This window comes from Struthio camelus, chromosome 2 (assembly GCF_040807025.1).
Source record: "Struthio camelus isolate bStrCam1 chromosome 2, bStrCam1.hap1, whole genome shotgun sequence".
Lineage (NCBI taxonomy): Eukaryota > Metazoa > Chordata > Aves > Struthioniformes > Struthionidae > Struthio > Struthio camelus.
Genome location: NC_090943.1, coordinates 152,840,592 through 152,854,990, shown reverse-complemented (window position 1 = coordinate 152,854,990; position 14,399 = coordinate 152,840,592). Strand labels below are relative to the sequence as shown.

Genomic DNA, 14,399 nt, shown 5'->3' with positions numbered 1-14,399 from the left:
TGACTTTCCACTGGTGTAAAATGCGAGGATATCTCTGTTGGGGGCCTGAAATAACGTTTCTGGTAACAGTAACTGCCGATGAACTCACACAAACGCATGCAAGGCATTTTTATCCGGGTGGAATACTCTTTCTTTACCGGGTACAGAAGTCACTACTCTTCCTTGGCCCTCGGCTGTGTTTTCCCGAGGTACTGCCCGACGCCAGCTCTGAGCTTTGCTCCTGCGAAGCCCGAGAAGGCACCGGGGCTGCGATGCCGCCGCGGCCTCCCGGCAGGTGGCCCGGCAGCACACCCCGCCGCTGCCCACCGGCCTCCGGGCTCGGACCAGGCGGCATCTGTTCTGCCCGTCCGTTGCCACGCGTTACCGACCTCGGCACCGTCAACGTTATTTCTATTTCTGTTTTCAGCTCCCTGCGTTAATTGTCGCTTTTCACAGAGGTGCTACCGCAATGAAACGCGTGCAGAATAACGGAGCCTTCCTGACTGGTTTTAAAGGACTAATAAAACTCTTTCTAAGGTGTTGTTTTACAAACAGAAAAATGTCATTTTTTAACTTGCTCCGAACTTCAGGCAAATAACTTAAAAGCAGACAAAAGAGCGTGAGACAGCAACGGTAAGGAAAGGTGCGCACGGGGGGGGGGGGGGGGCTTTTGGGGCAAGAGCAGGCCGCAGGCCGCGCCCGTGACGCACTCCGACACCTCAGGACCGTCTCCTCTCAGCCGCCCCTCTCCCTCCCGAGCGGCGGCGCTACGCGCACTCCCACGCCGCGGTACTTTCCCCGCCGACCCCGCAGGCGGCTGTGGGCGAAGGCCCGCGCTCGGCCGCCGGCCTGCGGGGGGCGTTCGCGCAGGGGCGCGGGCCGGCGGACGGGGCCCAGGGCGGGCTGGCCCCGACCGGAGCCGGCCGGTCTCCAGGCAACGGCGGCGGCGGCGCGTCACTTCCTGCCGCGGCGCGCAGGCCTGCCCCAGGCCGGGGGCTGCGCGGGCCGCTCGGGGCCGTTGCGGCGGCGGCGGCGGCGGCGACACGTGGCGCCGCGGGGCGGCCCCGCTCGCCGCTGCCCGGGGTGGGGGGGCACCATGGCCGCGGCGGCCGAGGCGGCGGGCGGCGGGAGCAGCCGCCACGAGAAGAGCTTGGGGCTGCTGACCACCAAGTTCGTGTCGCTGCTGCAGGAGGCCAAGGACGGCGTGCTGGACCTCAAAGCGGTGCGGGCCGGAGCGGGGCGGAGCGGAGCGGAGCGGGCGGCGGGCGGCGGGGCCGGGCCGTGGCCGCCGCAGGGCCCCGCCGCCCCCCCGAGCGCTGCCGGCGGGGCCGGGGCCGGGGCCGGGGCGGGCGCGGCGGTGGTGGCGGCGGCGGCCCCCCGGCTGGCGCTGTCAGCTCACTTACGTGACACAGAAAAAGCGATGAACCTATTTGTGTTGAATTGGCTATTTCTTGTGTGAAACGGAGATAAAGCTGCCCGCGCCTCAGGGGTTGCTTAGCTTATCATCTGTCACGGGCTCTGAGATCTTCCCGGTCCGTTTGAGAAGCTGGAAAAAGGTTCATGGTGTGTGAGACATCAGGGCAGAAATTCTAGCTTGAAAGGCGGAAGAAGATGGATGTGGTCGGTACAGTTGGGCTCCGTAACGGAACGGGGCAGGCGTTCCTGTCTGGCGGTAACTGCCCGGAGAACGTGGTAGGTTACCCAGCCGGGGAAAGGGCAGCGGGCGTTGCAAAAATCAGAAAAAGTTCTCCACACAACTTTTTTCAATAAAAATTAGTGTTAAGCGGTGTGTAGAATGCTGCTTGGGGCATGTGAAACAGTGACGCGTGGTCCTGTGCGTGGGGCAAGAGACACTGCTAGTTCTGTGTGCTTAACTTCGGCTGCATTTGGCGCTGGATGCTTCCCTGTCAACATCTGAGAAATCGTGGGAGTAGAACCGAGGATTTTCTTTACTTAGAATTTAAATTCTACAACGTTCATTTTAAAATTAAACAGCTGTTCCTGAATAACTTCATAACTGTCCAATAACTGTCTCTGAATAAGCCTGTGTAAGCCAGTCTAGTTAAGGAGGCAAGCTAAGGAAATTGAGGGATGAAGCGGAAGGGGGGGAAAAAAAAAACAGGAAAAAGTTCTCTCTTCCCTGTAATTGATGAGTTGCTGAACGTAGAACTATCTGAAGTGTCTAACTGGTAATCAAGAGGGGAAAGCAAAAGGAAAAGGGAGAAAAGGTTGTCCTGCCTCATTGTGCTGCTTGTGCCCCACAAAGAGACCTGGATCCCCGCTCTCCTCTCCTCCTGTGCTGCTGGTAGAAAGGGAGATGCCTCTGATGCGATCTCAAGCTCTTTCCCTGCCTTTAGTTGAGTCAGGATGTGAACGAGAAGGGCAGAAGGCCCTTCTGTTTAGTCCACTGATGCCTAGGAAGCGCAGATCTAAGAGTGGCACTTTAGACTGCTGCTCGGGTGAGGTAGTCAGCACGTGGTAACAAGATGGGAAAACTGTCTGATTACCCGGTCTGCTTTCCTGCTGTCACTGTTAAACTCAGATTTGAACTTCACTGCTCTTGATGTTTTGGTAGAGCATGAGTTATTTACTCCTTGGAAACCAGAATGTCACTGTAATTTGTCATCAGTGAATTCCCTAATTTTCCACAATTCCTATTCTATATTTAGCCTCTCTTTCTCAGTCGCTCTAGGCCATTAGCATTTTAAAACCTAGTTTGATGTTTGGGGCTTCATGTGTCTCGTTGGCAGCAGCTTCCTCAGTGACCACAAGGCTCTTAGATTGGAGCAGTGTATTAACCTGTGCAACGTAAACTCTGCTGACTCGACCTATGTGTACGCGCTTCTCTCTCTTTCTTAGGAATAATAACTGCCCTACGCTTGTGCTGCTCAAGGAAGAGAAGAAAATAAGCCTAAATTTTATAGTCCCTTAATATGTATGCATGCAGTGATATTCAGTACTCTTGCATACTGCTGGCCAAACGCACTGTTTGCTGTAAAACTCTCACCAAGCTGGTGGCAGTCCTCTTGGGGAGAAGAGCCTTGTCATCTGCCACTGGCACAGGCTTGTGAGATGCAGCACTTCTTCCCTTTGGCACGTGGGGATCAAGCGGGCATTGCTACCCCTGCCACCGTGCTCTAGCAAATTCCTGTACCGTTCAGTGTTAACACGGCACATGTGCGGTGCTTGCTGATAACTCTATTGCCTTTTGTCAGCAACCAGGGAGCAAAGGAAAAGTTGCCTAAGAATGTGCCTAAGCTCTCCATTATCCCTTTTTTATTGGGGGGGGGGGGCGGCGGCAGAGTTTTGTGCGCATATGTATGTGTGCAGCCGAAACTGTGCTGAACAGCACATTTTCTGTATTCTAGAAGCCGCATGATCTGAATATGCACAGAAGCTAAGCACCACGCTGAAATACTTGTAGTTAAGAGCCTTTTTATAAGACAGTCAGATATTTGTCTTGTATACATACTTACTCAAAGTATGAGGAGATATTGGAAAGAATGGCTGCAGAGTGATAGCTTTACATTATAAATATTTTATGAAATAATTGCAAGTACAAATGATTTGGAAGAAGGAGCCATTTTAGCAGAGCCGTTATAGTGGATGGCCCTTTGTTGTGCTGGTTGGATCTATTTCAACCACTTGGCATAGGCTGAAAAATGGTAAGTTTTTAAAAAACAGTTTTATTGACAACAGGAGATTTGCTAATAAGTCTCTGGAGGTTTTTTTTTTTTTAATTATTTAAATACTTAGTGACTGGTTTGTGTGGAGAATCTGAACTCCCCTGCTGAACTGTGTGCATACCAAATGATGTCACGTTGGTAACTGCTGGAGTTAGAGAGGAGGAACATTTCAATTTGTTTCTAAAACACCTGTGAAATACCTTATACAATTTTGAGACGATAATTAGATTAAGTAAGTAAATAGCTGGATTAAACCTTCCAGACTGGCCCTAATTTGCCTTCTCTGCAGTTGGAATTCTGTAGTAAGTACGTGGACTTTATAGCTGTGATGAAATTGTATATAGTGCTAGTCAAGCCAAATACATATATAACTAATTGTGTCCTTCATTTTCTCAGTCTCTGACCTGGGATTCTGCAGTCTGGTTTGCAAATGTGCTGAATCTCCACCGCTGATGTTAACGGGAGCTTGTGCTTCAGACATGCAAAGTGCAGTAGAATTTGGAGTACTGAGAGTATTCCAGGTTTGAAACGTCTGAGGTCGGGCATTCAAAATTAGTGGATTTTTTTAAACATCTGAATATACTTGGTTGTAGCTACAAGTTTGTATATCAGTATCTTTTAACCACAGGAGCATTCTGAAAATACATTAACATTAGCAAAGCGTTCACATAAAATACAGACAGGCATTTTAGAAAATCTCATGAAGAAATGAAATCTGTCTCCAGAGCGGTTTCTTCATGATTCAAACCACAGGCAGCAGAGCAAGGGTCCATATGTTGAACAATGAGAAAAAATCAGAATGAACTGAATAGCTGCTGCTGAAGTGTGTGCTGTTCATTCTTTGCATTGAATGATGTAGAGAGCTTATAGAAGTGTAAGGAGTTGGTGTATCTGAAGCCTATGAACCATACAAGATGTTGGTTAAAGCTTGCACAGGCAGCATTAATTTTGTCACTTGCTAGATTTTGAAGGTTTGACTTGTAAGCTTTGTAAGCCGTATGTATGCCAGCTGGGTTTACAGACTAGTTCAAATTTGGGATGCAAAAGCCTTTGTCAACTATCCTTCTCTTGCTGTTCTTGCAGTCTCTCTATTAATTCATTTTTTCTGATTGCTTAATACGACAATTATAAACTCTTCAGGGAGCATGTCTGTCTGCGTACCCTGACTAGTTACAGAGTCAGGTTCCTCTTTGTTTTTTCTCTTTTTAGCTAATATCTTTGAACCTGAGCCAGTTTATACCATCAAAAAGATTAGGGTATGGAAGGCATTACTAGCTCAGGTTTGCTTATTCTATGCTAAGTCTTTGCATCAGATACTCACTTTGCTTGATCACTCTGTGATTCTGTTCATGCTGATCTGTATGTGTTTCCGCTGACGGAGAGCGTATGCTTTGATTGGAGTGCCATGCTGTGACAGCGTGGAGAAACACAGCTTAGCGAGCTTTAATCTAAAAGCGAAATTGAGACAATGGTGATCATCAGTATAATTGGTATGAGGGTTCTGGTAGCCTTGAAATGGCTCCTGGTACTCAGTATGATAGACTGAGTGAGTTCAGGTATACTACAGTGGGGATTCATGCAATGAAATGTTATAAGACAGTGCTGTATTCTGGCTCTTCTTCAACCGCTTTGTGAAATTACAGCCCTGTCTTTTTAGATCCAAGCACAATTTAATCCAATCAAAGACCGCAATATCTTGAGCGTAAGGAGGGAGGGATGATAAAGGTAATGTTGTTGGCTTCAGAGGCTTGTGTCATGGCCAGGTGTCGCTGTCTGTCTTTCCTACTCTTTTTCCTGCCTTCCAAAAAGAACATTACAAGCTCTTCTATGAGGATGAGGAGTGCATGTTCCAAACACAGTCTTTACAATATTTTTGAGCTTTTTCCTCTCTGACAAAGATAGGCCAGCAGGCCTTGAAAGAGGTGGCTGCTCTCACGTGCTTTATGGCACTAGTATGCCACTCTTGTGTGCCACTCAAAGCAGGCGCTCAGCTTTTGAATTCATGATGAACATCTAGGTGTTGAAAAGATAAGCCTTCTCCCTTCAGAGTTACAGAATTATTGTTTAGTGTCTTCCCCCCCCCCGCCCCGCCCAGGGAAATGGCTTACTGAGTCTGTCTTTTGCCCTCAGTGTGCAAGTTGCTGACACTTGTCACTCTTCCCTTAACAGGCTGCTGATACTCTTGCTGTGAGACAGAAGAGAAGGATCTATGATATCACCAACGTTTTGGAAGGAATTGATCTGATTGAGAAAAAGTCAAAAAACAGCATTCAGTGGAAGTAAGTCAATCCTGTTGCGTATCTTCACATGCTCAAGAGCAACAAAAATTGCTTCCTTCCACTTCTAACTAGATGTTATAACAAAGAATTAATGTCGTCCTCTGCAATGAGCAATGCAACATACTGGAATCACAGTAAAGTTGCGTATGCCCTTTGTCTTCCCTTTAAGTTGCATCTTTGATACGTGAAATCAGGTTGAAGCATATATGAGAGAAACTTTTGGGAAACTTGTACTGCTACCTTATAACTAGCACTTACAGTTGAAAAATTTATTCTACGTGAACCTGGGAGAGGTACTGGTACACACTGTCTCGACCTACGTTTGTGCCTGTGTGCCGCGCTTATTTTGTCATGAGCCACTGAAGATGAAAAGCCAAGCTGAAGAGTTAGGGAGAGGGGAAGGAAAAAGGTCCTACAAATTTAACACAGAAAAACTTATGTTCTAAAATAATATAAAACTAGGTAGAAGGGAATTCTAAATTTGATCTTAACAGAAAAAATGAAAATTCTAAACTTAAAACACTGCTGGGAGAGTAAACATTCATTTGCTTCATATGGAATTGGTAGGTTTTTTTAAATGTGTAAAGTAGACTTCACAAATGATCTTTGCCTGTTTGCTTTTGATTTTCACATATCGTGGTTTCACGAACCCTTGTACCTTTTTAAGAGGAGTAGGTGCTGGCTGCAATACAAAGGAAGTCATAGACAGACTGAGGTATCTTGAAGCTGAAATTGAAGATCTAGAGCTAAAAGAAAAAGAATTGGATCAGCAGAAACTGTGGCTACAGCAAAGTATCAAGAATGTTATGGATGACTCTACAAACCACCAATATCCTTTTAAACAAACATTGTGCACATCTTGGAACTACAATTAAAACAACAGTTATGTGGTAGAGCATAATGTAGTTCATTTAAGCAGAAGCAAGGGAAGGATCATTTTTGTTCTGGTTTTGGTTCAACATTAAAAAAGCATAAAATTTGCTTACCTGACCTTACTTGTAACCTGTATAACTGTTCTGAAAATAATCTGGCACATGTATATATGGCAATAATTTTTAAATCCATAATATAATCCAGGTGTCTGGCTTTAAATGAAATATATTGCTGTTAGGCACTTTACACTTTCTTAGCAGTAATTTATATTACTATTTTTTGTGTTGTGTCCTTCTCTTGAAAAGATTTAGCTGTTTCCCAAAGGTAAATCGAGTTGACAAAGTGCTGAAGCTTGCTTGGACTGGAACTGGGAAAGTATCCTATGTGTAAATACCCCATAAGCAGAGAGTTCCAGCTACACTGTGTTCATTACTTGTAACTATGCGTTTAGCTGTCTTGCAAGATACTGTGTGCGAAATAGACATCTGGGATTTGGAGCAGGAAGGTACTCTTATCTATAATACATTGATAAGTACTTAAAATTACTTGCAGTTGCTCTACAGAAACTGTTCCAATAAGATGGATTTTGTAGCAAAGGAGATTTAAGTGAGCTATTAGGGAAGACTGTCCGACAGGAGAGTTGAGCACTAGACTTGATTCTCCCAGGGAGAATCTCTATCGCTGGAGCTTCTCCAGAACAGGAAAGGCAAATGTCTGAAATGTCTTAATAGTTGGCCCGATCTTGAGGCAGGGAGGCGGGACTGCAGGTGCATGCCCAAGCCACCTATAGTAGTGTATTTCCGTGATTCTGGGGAGTCCGAATACATAGTTGAATTCTCCATTGTCAAGTCTATGAGGCAAATGGTATTCTTAAAACCAAGAATGCACATATTTTCAATTTAAAAATAAGCTCATTCAAGCGACTTCATTTTTCTTCTTCTAGTATTTTCCTCACATACATAGAATCATTTTTACAATACAGAACTGTTCTATTTTTAAATAGCCATTCTGACAGCTGACAGCCGTAAGTCATGCCCTGATTACATCTCTGAGTAACAGCAGCAAGTTTATAGTGTAGGCTCAGTTTGGACAAATTTCTTTTAAAGAGCAACAAATACCAGTTTCATGTTGTTTGAACAAAACTGTTCCTTGACAAAAATTACGTTTTCATATGTCACCCATGAAGATATTTGTAACTGCTTCAATGGTAAGTTCCTGCTAGGCAAATTAGGGCTTTCCTAATGTTCCTGTATGTATTGCTTTGGTTTTGTATCTTCCAGTAACATTAGAAATTAGAAACCGCTTTTTCCCTGAAAGTAATCTGAACTTTGAGCATGTTTTCAGTAGTGATCCGGAGTAAAGAGATGTCCCTCATAGTATTCATGACCTATGAGTTCTGGCAGATAAAGGAACTTATTTTGTAGTTGTTGTCACAAATTGTATAGAATGGAGTTTCAGCTATTTTCAGAGCACTATTTTTTGGATTTTTTGTTTTTTTAAAATATATTCATACTTTCAGCAGCTTGCCTCAGGAGACTAACAGAACGAGGTACAGGGCATGTTGGTCCAACCCACCAGAAAGACCAGGCAGGTCCAAACTTCATAACATTCTCTGGTGGCAGCTGCAGCCAGGAGGAGTTCCTGATAATACTATATAAGTGGAGCCAGCTAAACTTCAAAGATGCAGTATTGCTACCAAAGCAAAAGGAGTCCTTCTGTACAGGAGGTGTGAAGAACTTGTCAAGAATTGCTGGCAGAGATTACTTCCCTTGATGTCCTTCCCTGATCAGGGGGTTACCCACGGGAAGATTGTTTTTCAGCTTTCATTGAGGCTTAGTACCATCTCTTGCTTCTTTGAGACAAGGAAGGTGGGGTTTGTTTTTGAATAAAAGTGCAAGATTAGACAGGTACTGTGGAGTTGAACAAAAACGAACTCTTACTAATAAGTGTTAGGAATTACAAAATATGGAGGCATTTAGTAATGCCAGTCACGTGGTACTTCATGTAAATATCTCGTATCAGACAGAGAGAGAAAAGCGTTGTTCCAAATTGTGGACAAAAGGAGAACGATGCGCAGATGAGTGAGTGACCTGCAGCAGTTTGTGTCAGTATGTTGATATAATTGTGATCTCCTGACCAGTAAATTGTAGTGCACGTACGGTGAGCTACAGGAGAATTTGATAGTCAGCTTTTACATCTCAGTGGTATGTGCTGCAGAAGTTTTGAACTTAAGACACTTGGAAATGCTGGCACGGAAGACCACCAGTAAGACTTTTTTTCCTGCCCGTGTGCATTCTCTCTGTATTACCACCATTTTTCACAGCCGTGAAGTGAGCTTTATCACAGAACTGTTTTAGCTGAAAAATAACCTATTTTCACAGCATGTTATGTACACAACTGGGAGATCTGGGGACAGTAACAAGCAGGTAAAGGAAATACTAAGATACCAAATCTGGCCCTGCTGCAAGAAAAGGTCCTTGCAACCATGGTCTAAGTGTTGGAGCACTGTGATTTATATTATGTGATATACTTGGATCTTATAGGGATGGTGTGCGTCCCACCCCGACCTTTCTATTTATGCTAGAATTTTGCAGTATTTTAAGTGGCCTTAGAGAATTACCATATCTCATTTCCGTACATACCATGCAAGACTTCAGAAAAAATATGCACACTTAACACTTTCTTAAAAATTGCTATTTAACCAGGAGACACACTTCTAGCAATTCAAGCACCTTGTGGTACACAGTTAGAAGTACCTATACCCGAAATGGTATGTACTGGTTTCTTGTTTATCTAAGTGTTCGAGAGTGGCAATGGAAAAGAAGAGCTACATCAGAGCTGAGGATTTATTTCTAGCCATGTATGAGAGAAGAAAAAAAATAAGATGATCTCAGTTGAGAGTGGAGGGGCAGGATGGGGAAAAAGAACTTTTTGTACACCTAGATAGACTAATATTAATTGTATCTGCCATTAAAAACAAGATGTAATGGAAGGTTTTTCTGCCCCCTTTTTTCTCTTACTCCTAAAAGTTACAACTCTGCAGCTTGGCATACTTGTTTTGAATTCCCTTGAGAATTTATTAGCACTGACTTTTGTAGGTCAAATTTCTCTCTGTTAATATCCCTGTTTCAGATCCCATACGAAAAACCTTTTAGATTTAGTTGTAGAAATATGTTTAGTCATACGGCACTAGACTGGATAGAGCAACACAGACTGCAGTCTTGCTTTAGCCAGAAGTCTTGAATGAGCAGGATTAAAATAGGAAGTCAAATTACTTATCTCTGTCCATCTTTAATTTTTGTATTGTAGTGCTCTGTTTAAAATAGGGCTTACGTAGTTGCGATAAAGGGTGGTATGAAGCATGTTAGCCACCCATGATGCTTGCAGAAGGATGATATTCATGTGACAAGTTCCACAAGCTATTTTTAGTGAGGCTAAGCACGCCCTGATGTCATAACAACATCCACAACTAGAACCATGAAGCTGATGTAGTGATATGGTCTTTGCCCATCTGTGCTAAAGACAGTTCAGGCAATGGTAAGGTTTCTCTATGTGACCAGAGTTGCCTATAGTATTTTTTTTTTTTTTTGACCTTTTGTTGAGGATTAAAATAGCTCATCTCAGTCTTCATCTGCAACTTCAAATTGGATGTTGTTGCTTTGGCTCCCCTTCCCTCCCCCCTTCCCACTTTCCTCATCCTTTTTTTCAGAATGTATTTGCTGAAAACCTGTTTGCTGAATTAACCACTGTGGGGTCAGCAGTCTCATTGAGACTGTACTACAGGAAGCTAGTGCTAGCTAAATTGTTCAAATAACTCGTCAATGAGAAGACCTGGCAAATCAGCTAAGACGTTGTTTCTACTGACTCGTGATTCTGTGTTCACTGAATCTGAGTGGGATATTCAACTGTAGTTGGATGCTTGGTCCCAATTAAGATAATTCTGAAGCTCAGTTTAAAAGGAAGCAATCTAAATGTACAGAAATCCTTATTTATCATTGCTGCTATTAATAAGATGTAGCCTTGCAACAACTCTCATGTAACGCGAATTCAGTATCAGCTAAGCACTTTGCAGGACTGTATGTTTTTGTCTTCTGTAACTGCATTCTGGTCAGGTAAACACATAACAGGTTTTTTAGTCTGTTTTTTACTGGGTCACTTGCATCTGTGTTAAATTACTTCTTTCTTTCTCAATATGATCTGATAAGCTTGTCAGTTATCTCTTCCTAGTGTTCTGACTAGAAGAGCACTGCACTTGTCTCCTAGAAGGTAAAAGTACATCAATTTGAGAATTCTATTTAAACACCTTCTTTACTTTCTATGGGAAATAACTGTATGCAATTGCTGTTATTTATTTTAAGTTTCAGATTCTCAAGGAATTGTAACTTTCCTCATATGCAACTTCACAGGGACAGAATGGACAAAAGAAATACCAGATTAATCTTAAAAGTAGTTCAGGACCCATCCATGTGCTGCTTATAAATAAAGAATCAAGTTCCTCCAAGCCCATGGTGTTTCCAGTTCCTCCACCTGATGACCTTGCACAACCCCCATCTCAACCTGCAACTCCAGTTACTCTTCCTAAACCTACTACCACTACTCAGAATCCACCAGAACAACATGGTCTTAACCAGGGGCAACATTTACCACAAACATCAGTTGTAGACACGCCATCAGGTACGTCTGGGTTTTTTTTTTTTGTTTGTTTTTTCATTTCAGTTGGGTAGGAGGAGCAAGGGGACTGGAGGAAGGAAAGCAGTTAGAAAGGGGGTAGATAAAGGAAAGGCAGATAACAATTTGCATAACATAGCAGCTCTCTGTTAAGAAGGTACCCCAACAGCTTACTAATAGCTCTCTGGAAGTTACAGAGAAGCCTCTTCCTTTTCTGTCTTTCATCTGTTGAAGCAGATTATTCCATGGTAGCTTATCATCTTATACGAAAAAGATTTTGGATGTGATCCTGTAAAATATTCTAAGATGCTTCTCCAGAATGAATGCATGCAGTGTGGAACGAGACTACCGACCTCTGTAGTATATGATTTGAACACGCATCTTTTAATGAGACTGACAATACAGGCAGCAGTTTCTGCTTTTGTGCACAAGATTGCTCACCACCTTCTGCACGATCCCAGTGAGAGACTGCCTGCATGTGGCCTAGTTTGTTTTCATAATAATGGCAGGACAATATAGAAATACTTAAGGAAACACTATCAATATAGCAAACTACATTTCTGAGGGGTCCTGATTAAATTATGCCTGTGACTTAAGAAGGGGAGACACTCTCACCTCAGCCCTGACATCCATCTTGTTCTCCCAGTGAGACAAAGCTGGGTGCAGATGCTCTGTGTTCCTCTCTACCAAAACGGACTTTATAACATGCTTTTCCCTCTTTGTAGACAGCAGTTTGCAGCACAACAGTGCAACTTCAGCAACTCCTTATTCCAGCCTTCCCGACTCTGTGTTATACCCCAGCCTTTCAGGAGATGTCGCCCAAGCTACAACTAGCTCAAATGACTATCAGGCTTTGCTCCCTTTGGATGTTAACTGTATTCTCAAGCCAAATTCATTTGACATAGCAAAGATGGATGAGCCTGCAGGTAGGAAGAAACAGTTACTATTTTAACACTTTTAGCAGTTTCCTGAGCCATTCTTTGTGACCAATTTACCAATGAGTTATCCAGGGGTAAGGATGAACTCTTTTTCCACAGAGAAAACGACAGGCCTTTGTCTACCTCCTAATGAAGCCAGTAAGCCACTTTTGAGTAGCAGTCTCATTCTGAGTAAAATACCCTCCTCTGCTGCCAAATAAGCTTTGTAGTGCACCCAACTTTAAGGTTATAAGAGATCACCTGTACAGCACAAGGAGAGGGGGAGAAATTTAGCAGGAACAACTGAGAAATAAAAAGACAAATATCTTTTATGTATATACGACACGCTAACTATCTCCACAGCTCCTGCAGTGTGCACGAGCCATACTGTACTTTTGCAATTCAGTGTTTTAATGCAGAGAATCGGCATTAGCTACCATAAATGCGTGCTCCTGTCTTTCACAGGAACTATCAGTGGAGATATTATTGATGAACTCATGTCTTCTGATGGTAAGTATTCAGTATCTTCACTTTTTAATAATGACGAGCAGTAGCATGTTTTTCGTATGAACGGTACTCTTGGTAGGCATCTGTTAAATCTGATGCCAAGAGTCAGTATGAAACTACTTCTTTCCCCTGTACTGCCACCTCTATCCTTGACATTCTGGTCTTTGCTCCCCTTTCAGTTCCCCTGTAACAGTTTTATTTAACAATCAAAATGCAAAAGTCTCAATCCAGCAAGCACTTGCCTGCATGAGTAACTCAACAGTACTTACTTCAGGAACAAAGAGAATCGGCTGATAACTAGGATGCTACCTTAAAAAAAAGTCCAGTTTAGTTTTGTTCTGCCCCAGGCTTCCTGCAGGAGCTTTAAGTACATACTTCAGCACATACTTGGGGCTGCCTGCACGCAGACTGATATATGGCCAACTTTGCTACACTGGCAGAACAGACAAATGTGACTCACTTGTGCTTTTGCGCCTCAGTGGCAACGGGAATGCAGAACTGAGCCGAGGCTAGTAAGTTCGTGTGCTCCCTGCTGCACTGACATCAGGGTGCCAGGCAAAGAGGTGAACTCAGCTGGCATTCTTCATCTTTCCCTGTACCTGTGCTGTTCTGTGAGCAGCCTGTGTTACTCTCTGCAATTCGAGCAGACCACCTCAGGGTTTATCCAGGAGGAACCCTGCAATTATAAGATCTAAGAGGGCAGAGAGGATTACGTGAACGCGTCAATAAAATAGGTAGCCAAAATGGAAATAGGCTGAACTTCTAGAGCAGATACAGCATGCCCAGCTCATCTGCATTAGATTACTGTGTTCCTGAGGCAAGGCACGAGGGCTAAGGCTTTTTTTTGCGTTGCCCAGACTGTTTGAGGTCCACGCTAGAAATGCGGCACACAGGGAGCCTGCCAGCCTCCATTTTCCATCTGTAAAATGGGGACAATGGTAGCTTCCTTACATGAAACGATAAATGTTTGAAGACTACAGTGCTGTAATAGGAAGATGGAAATGCATTTTTAAGTGATGGCGCTCTGATGGAAATTTCAGAAGCTGCTCAGCAGCTTCTTTGCAGCACAAGGAGAGATTAAGTCTATATTCCACAGCCATCACCCTGTCCCAGCAAAGTCACTTACAACATTAAGGAAAAAAAGGGAGACATATCGTTTACTGCTTTAGTTGTAAGGCAATACAGGTATTCCTAGCACATATCCCAGCATGCTTGTCAGATTGTCAAGACAATATTTTCATCGTTAAGACTAAACCTGGCACTGAGGATGACAGACATGCTGAATAATGAGATAGGACTGATATTCCGGAAGTGTTTTAACTTAAACTAAACTATTCCTGCTTTACAGTTTTTCCCCTCTTACGACTCTCTCCTACTCCCGGAGATGACTACAACTTTAACCTGGATGATAATGAAGGAGTCTGTGATCTCTTTGATGTGCAGATACTAAATTATTAGATACTGTGTCAACCAGACTATCTTATCTACCT

At 43.6% G+C, this 14,399-nt stretch overlaps 1 protein-coding gene and 1 long non-coding RNA gene across 5 annotated transcripts; one reads left to right on the top strand and one right to left on the bottom strand.

Moving 5' to 3' along the window:
* Positions 1-1,043: 1,043 nt before the first annotated feature.
* On the top strand, positions 1,044-14,396 carry E2F5 (E2F transcription factor 5). Of its 3 annotated transcripts, none has more exons than XM_068933120.1 (9): positions 1,044-1,201; positions 5,835-5,944; positions 6,612-6,773; positions 7,981-8,024; positions 9,523-9,587; positions 11,224-11,491; positions 12,211-12,411; positions 12,868-12,912; positions 14,258-14,396. In XM_068933120.1, the coding sequence occupies exons 1-9, from the start codon at positions 1,076-1,078 to the stop codon at positions 14,365-14,367; spliced, it is 1,131 nt and encodes a 376-aa protein (XP_068789221.1). In that variant the 5' UTR covers positions 1,044-1,075; the 3' UTR covers positions 14,368-14,396. The 3 variants fall into 3 exon arrangements, with proteins under 3 accessions (XP_068789221.1, XP_009672971.1, XP_009672972.1); XM_009674676.2 differs by lacking the exon at positions 1,044-1,201 and adding an exon at positions 1,316-1,671; XM_009674677.2 differs by lacking the exon at positions 1,044-1,201 and adding an exon at positions 4,112-4,186.
* On the bottom strand, positions 3,400-6,690 carry LOC138066080 (uncharacterized). Of its 2 annotated transcripts, none has more exons than XR_011139297.1 (3): positions 6,603-6,690; positions 4,987-5,113; positions 3,400-4,563 (listed from the first exon to the last, which is right to left on the bottom strand). It is a non-coding gene; the product is annotated as an uncharacterized lncRNA (long non-coding RNA). The 2 variants fall into 2 exon arrangements; XR_011139298.1 differs by lacking the exon at positions 6,603-6,690 and adding an exon at positions 5,774-5,906.
* Positions 14,397-14,399: the final 3 nt, after the last annotated feature.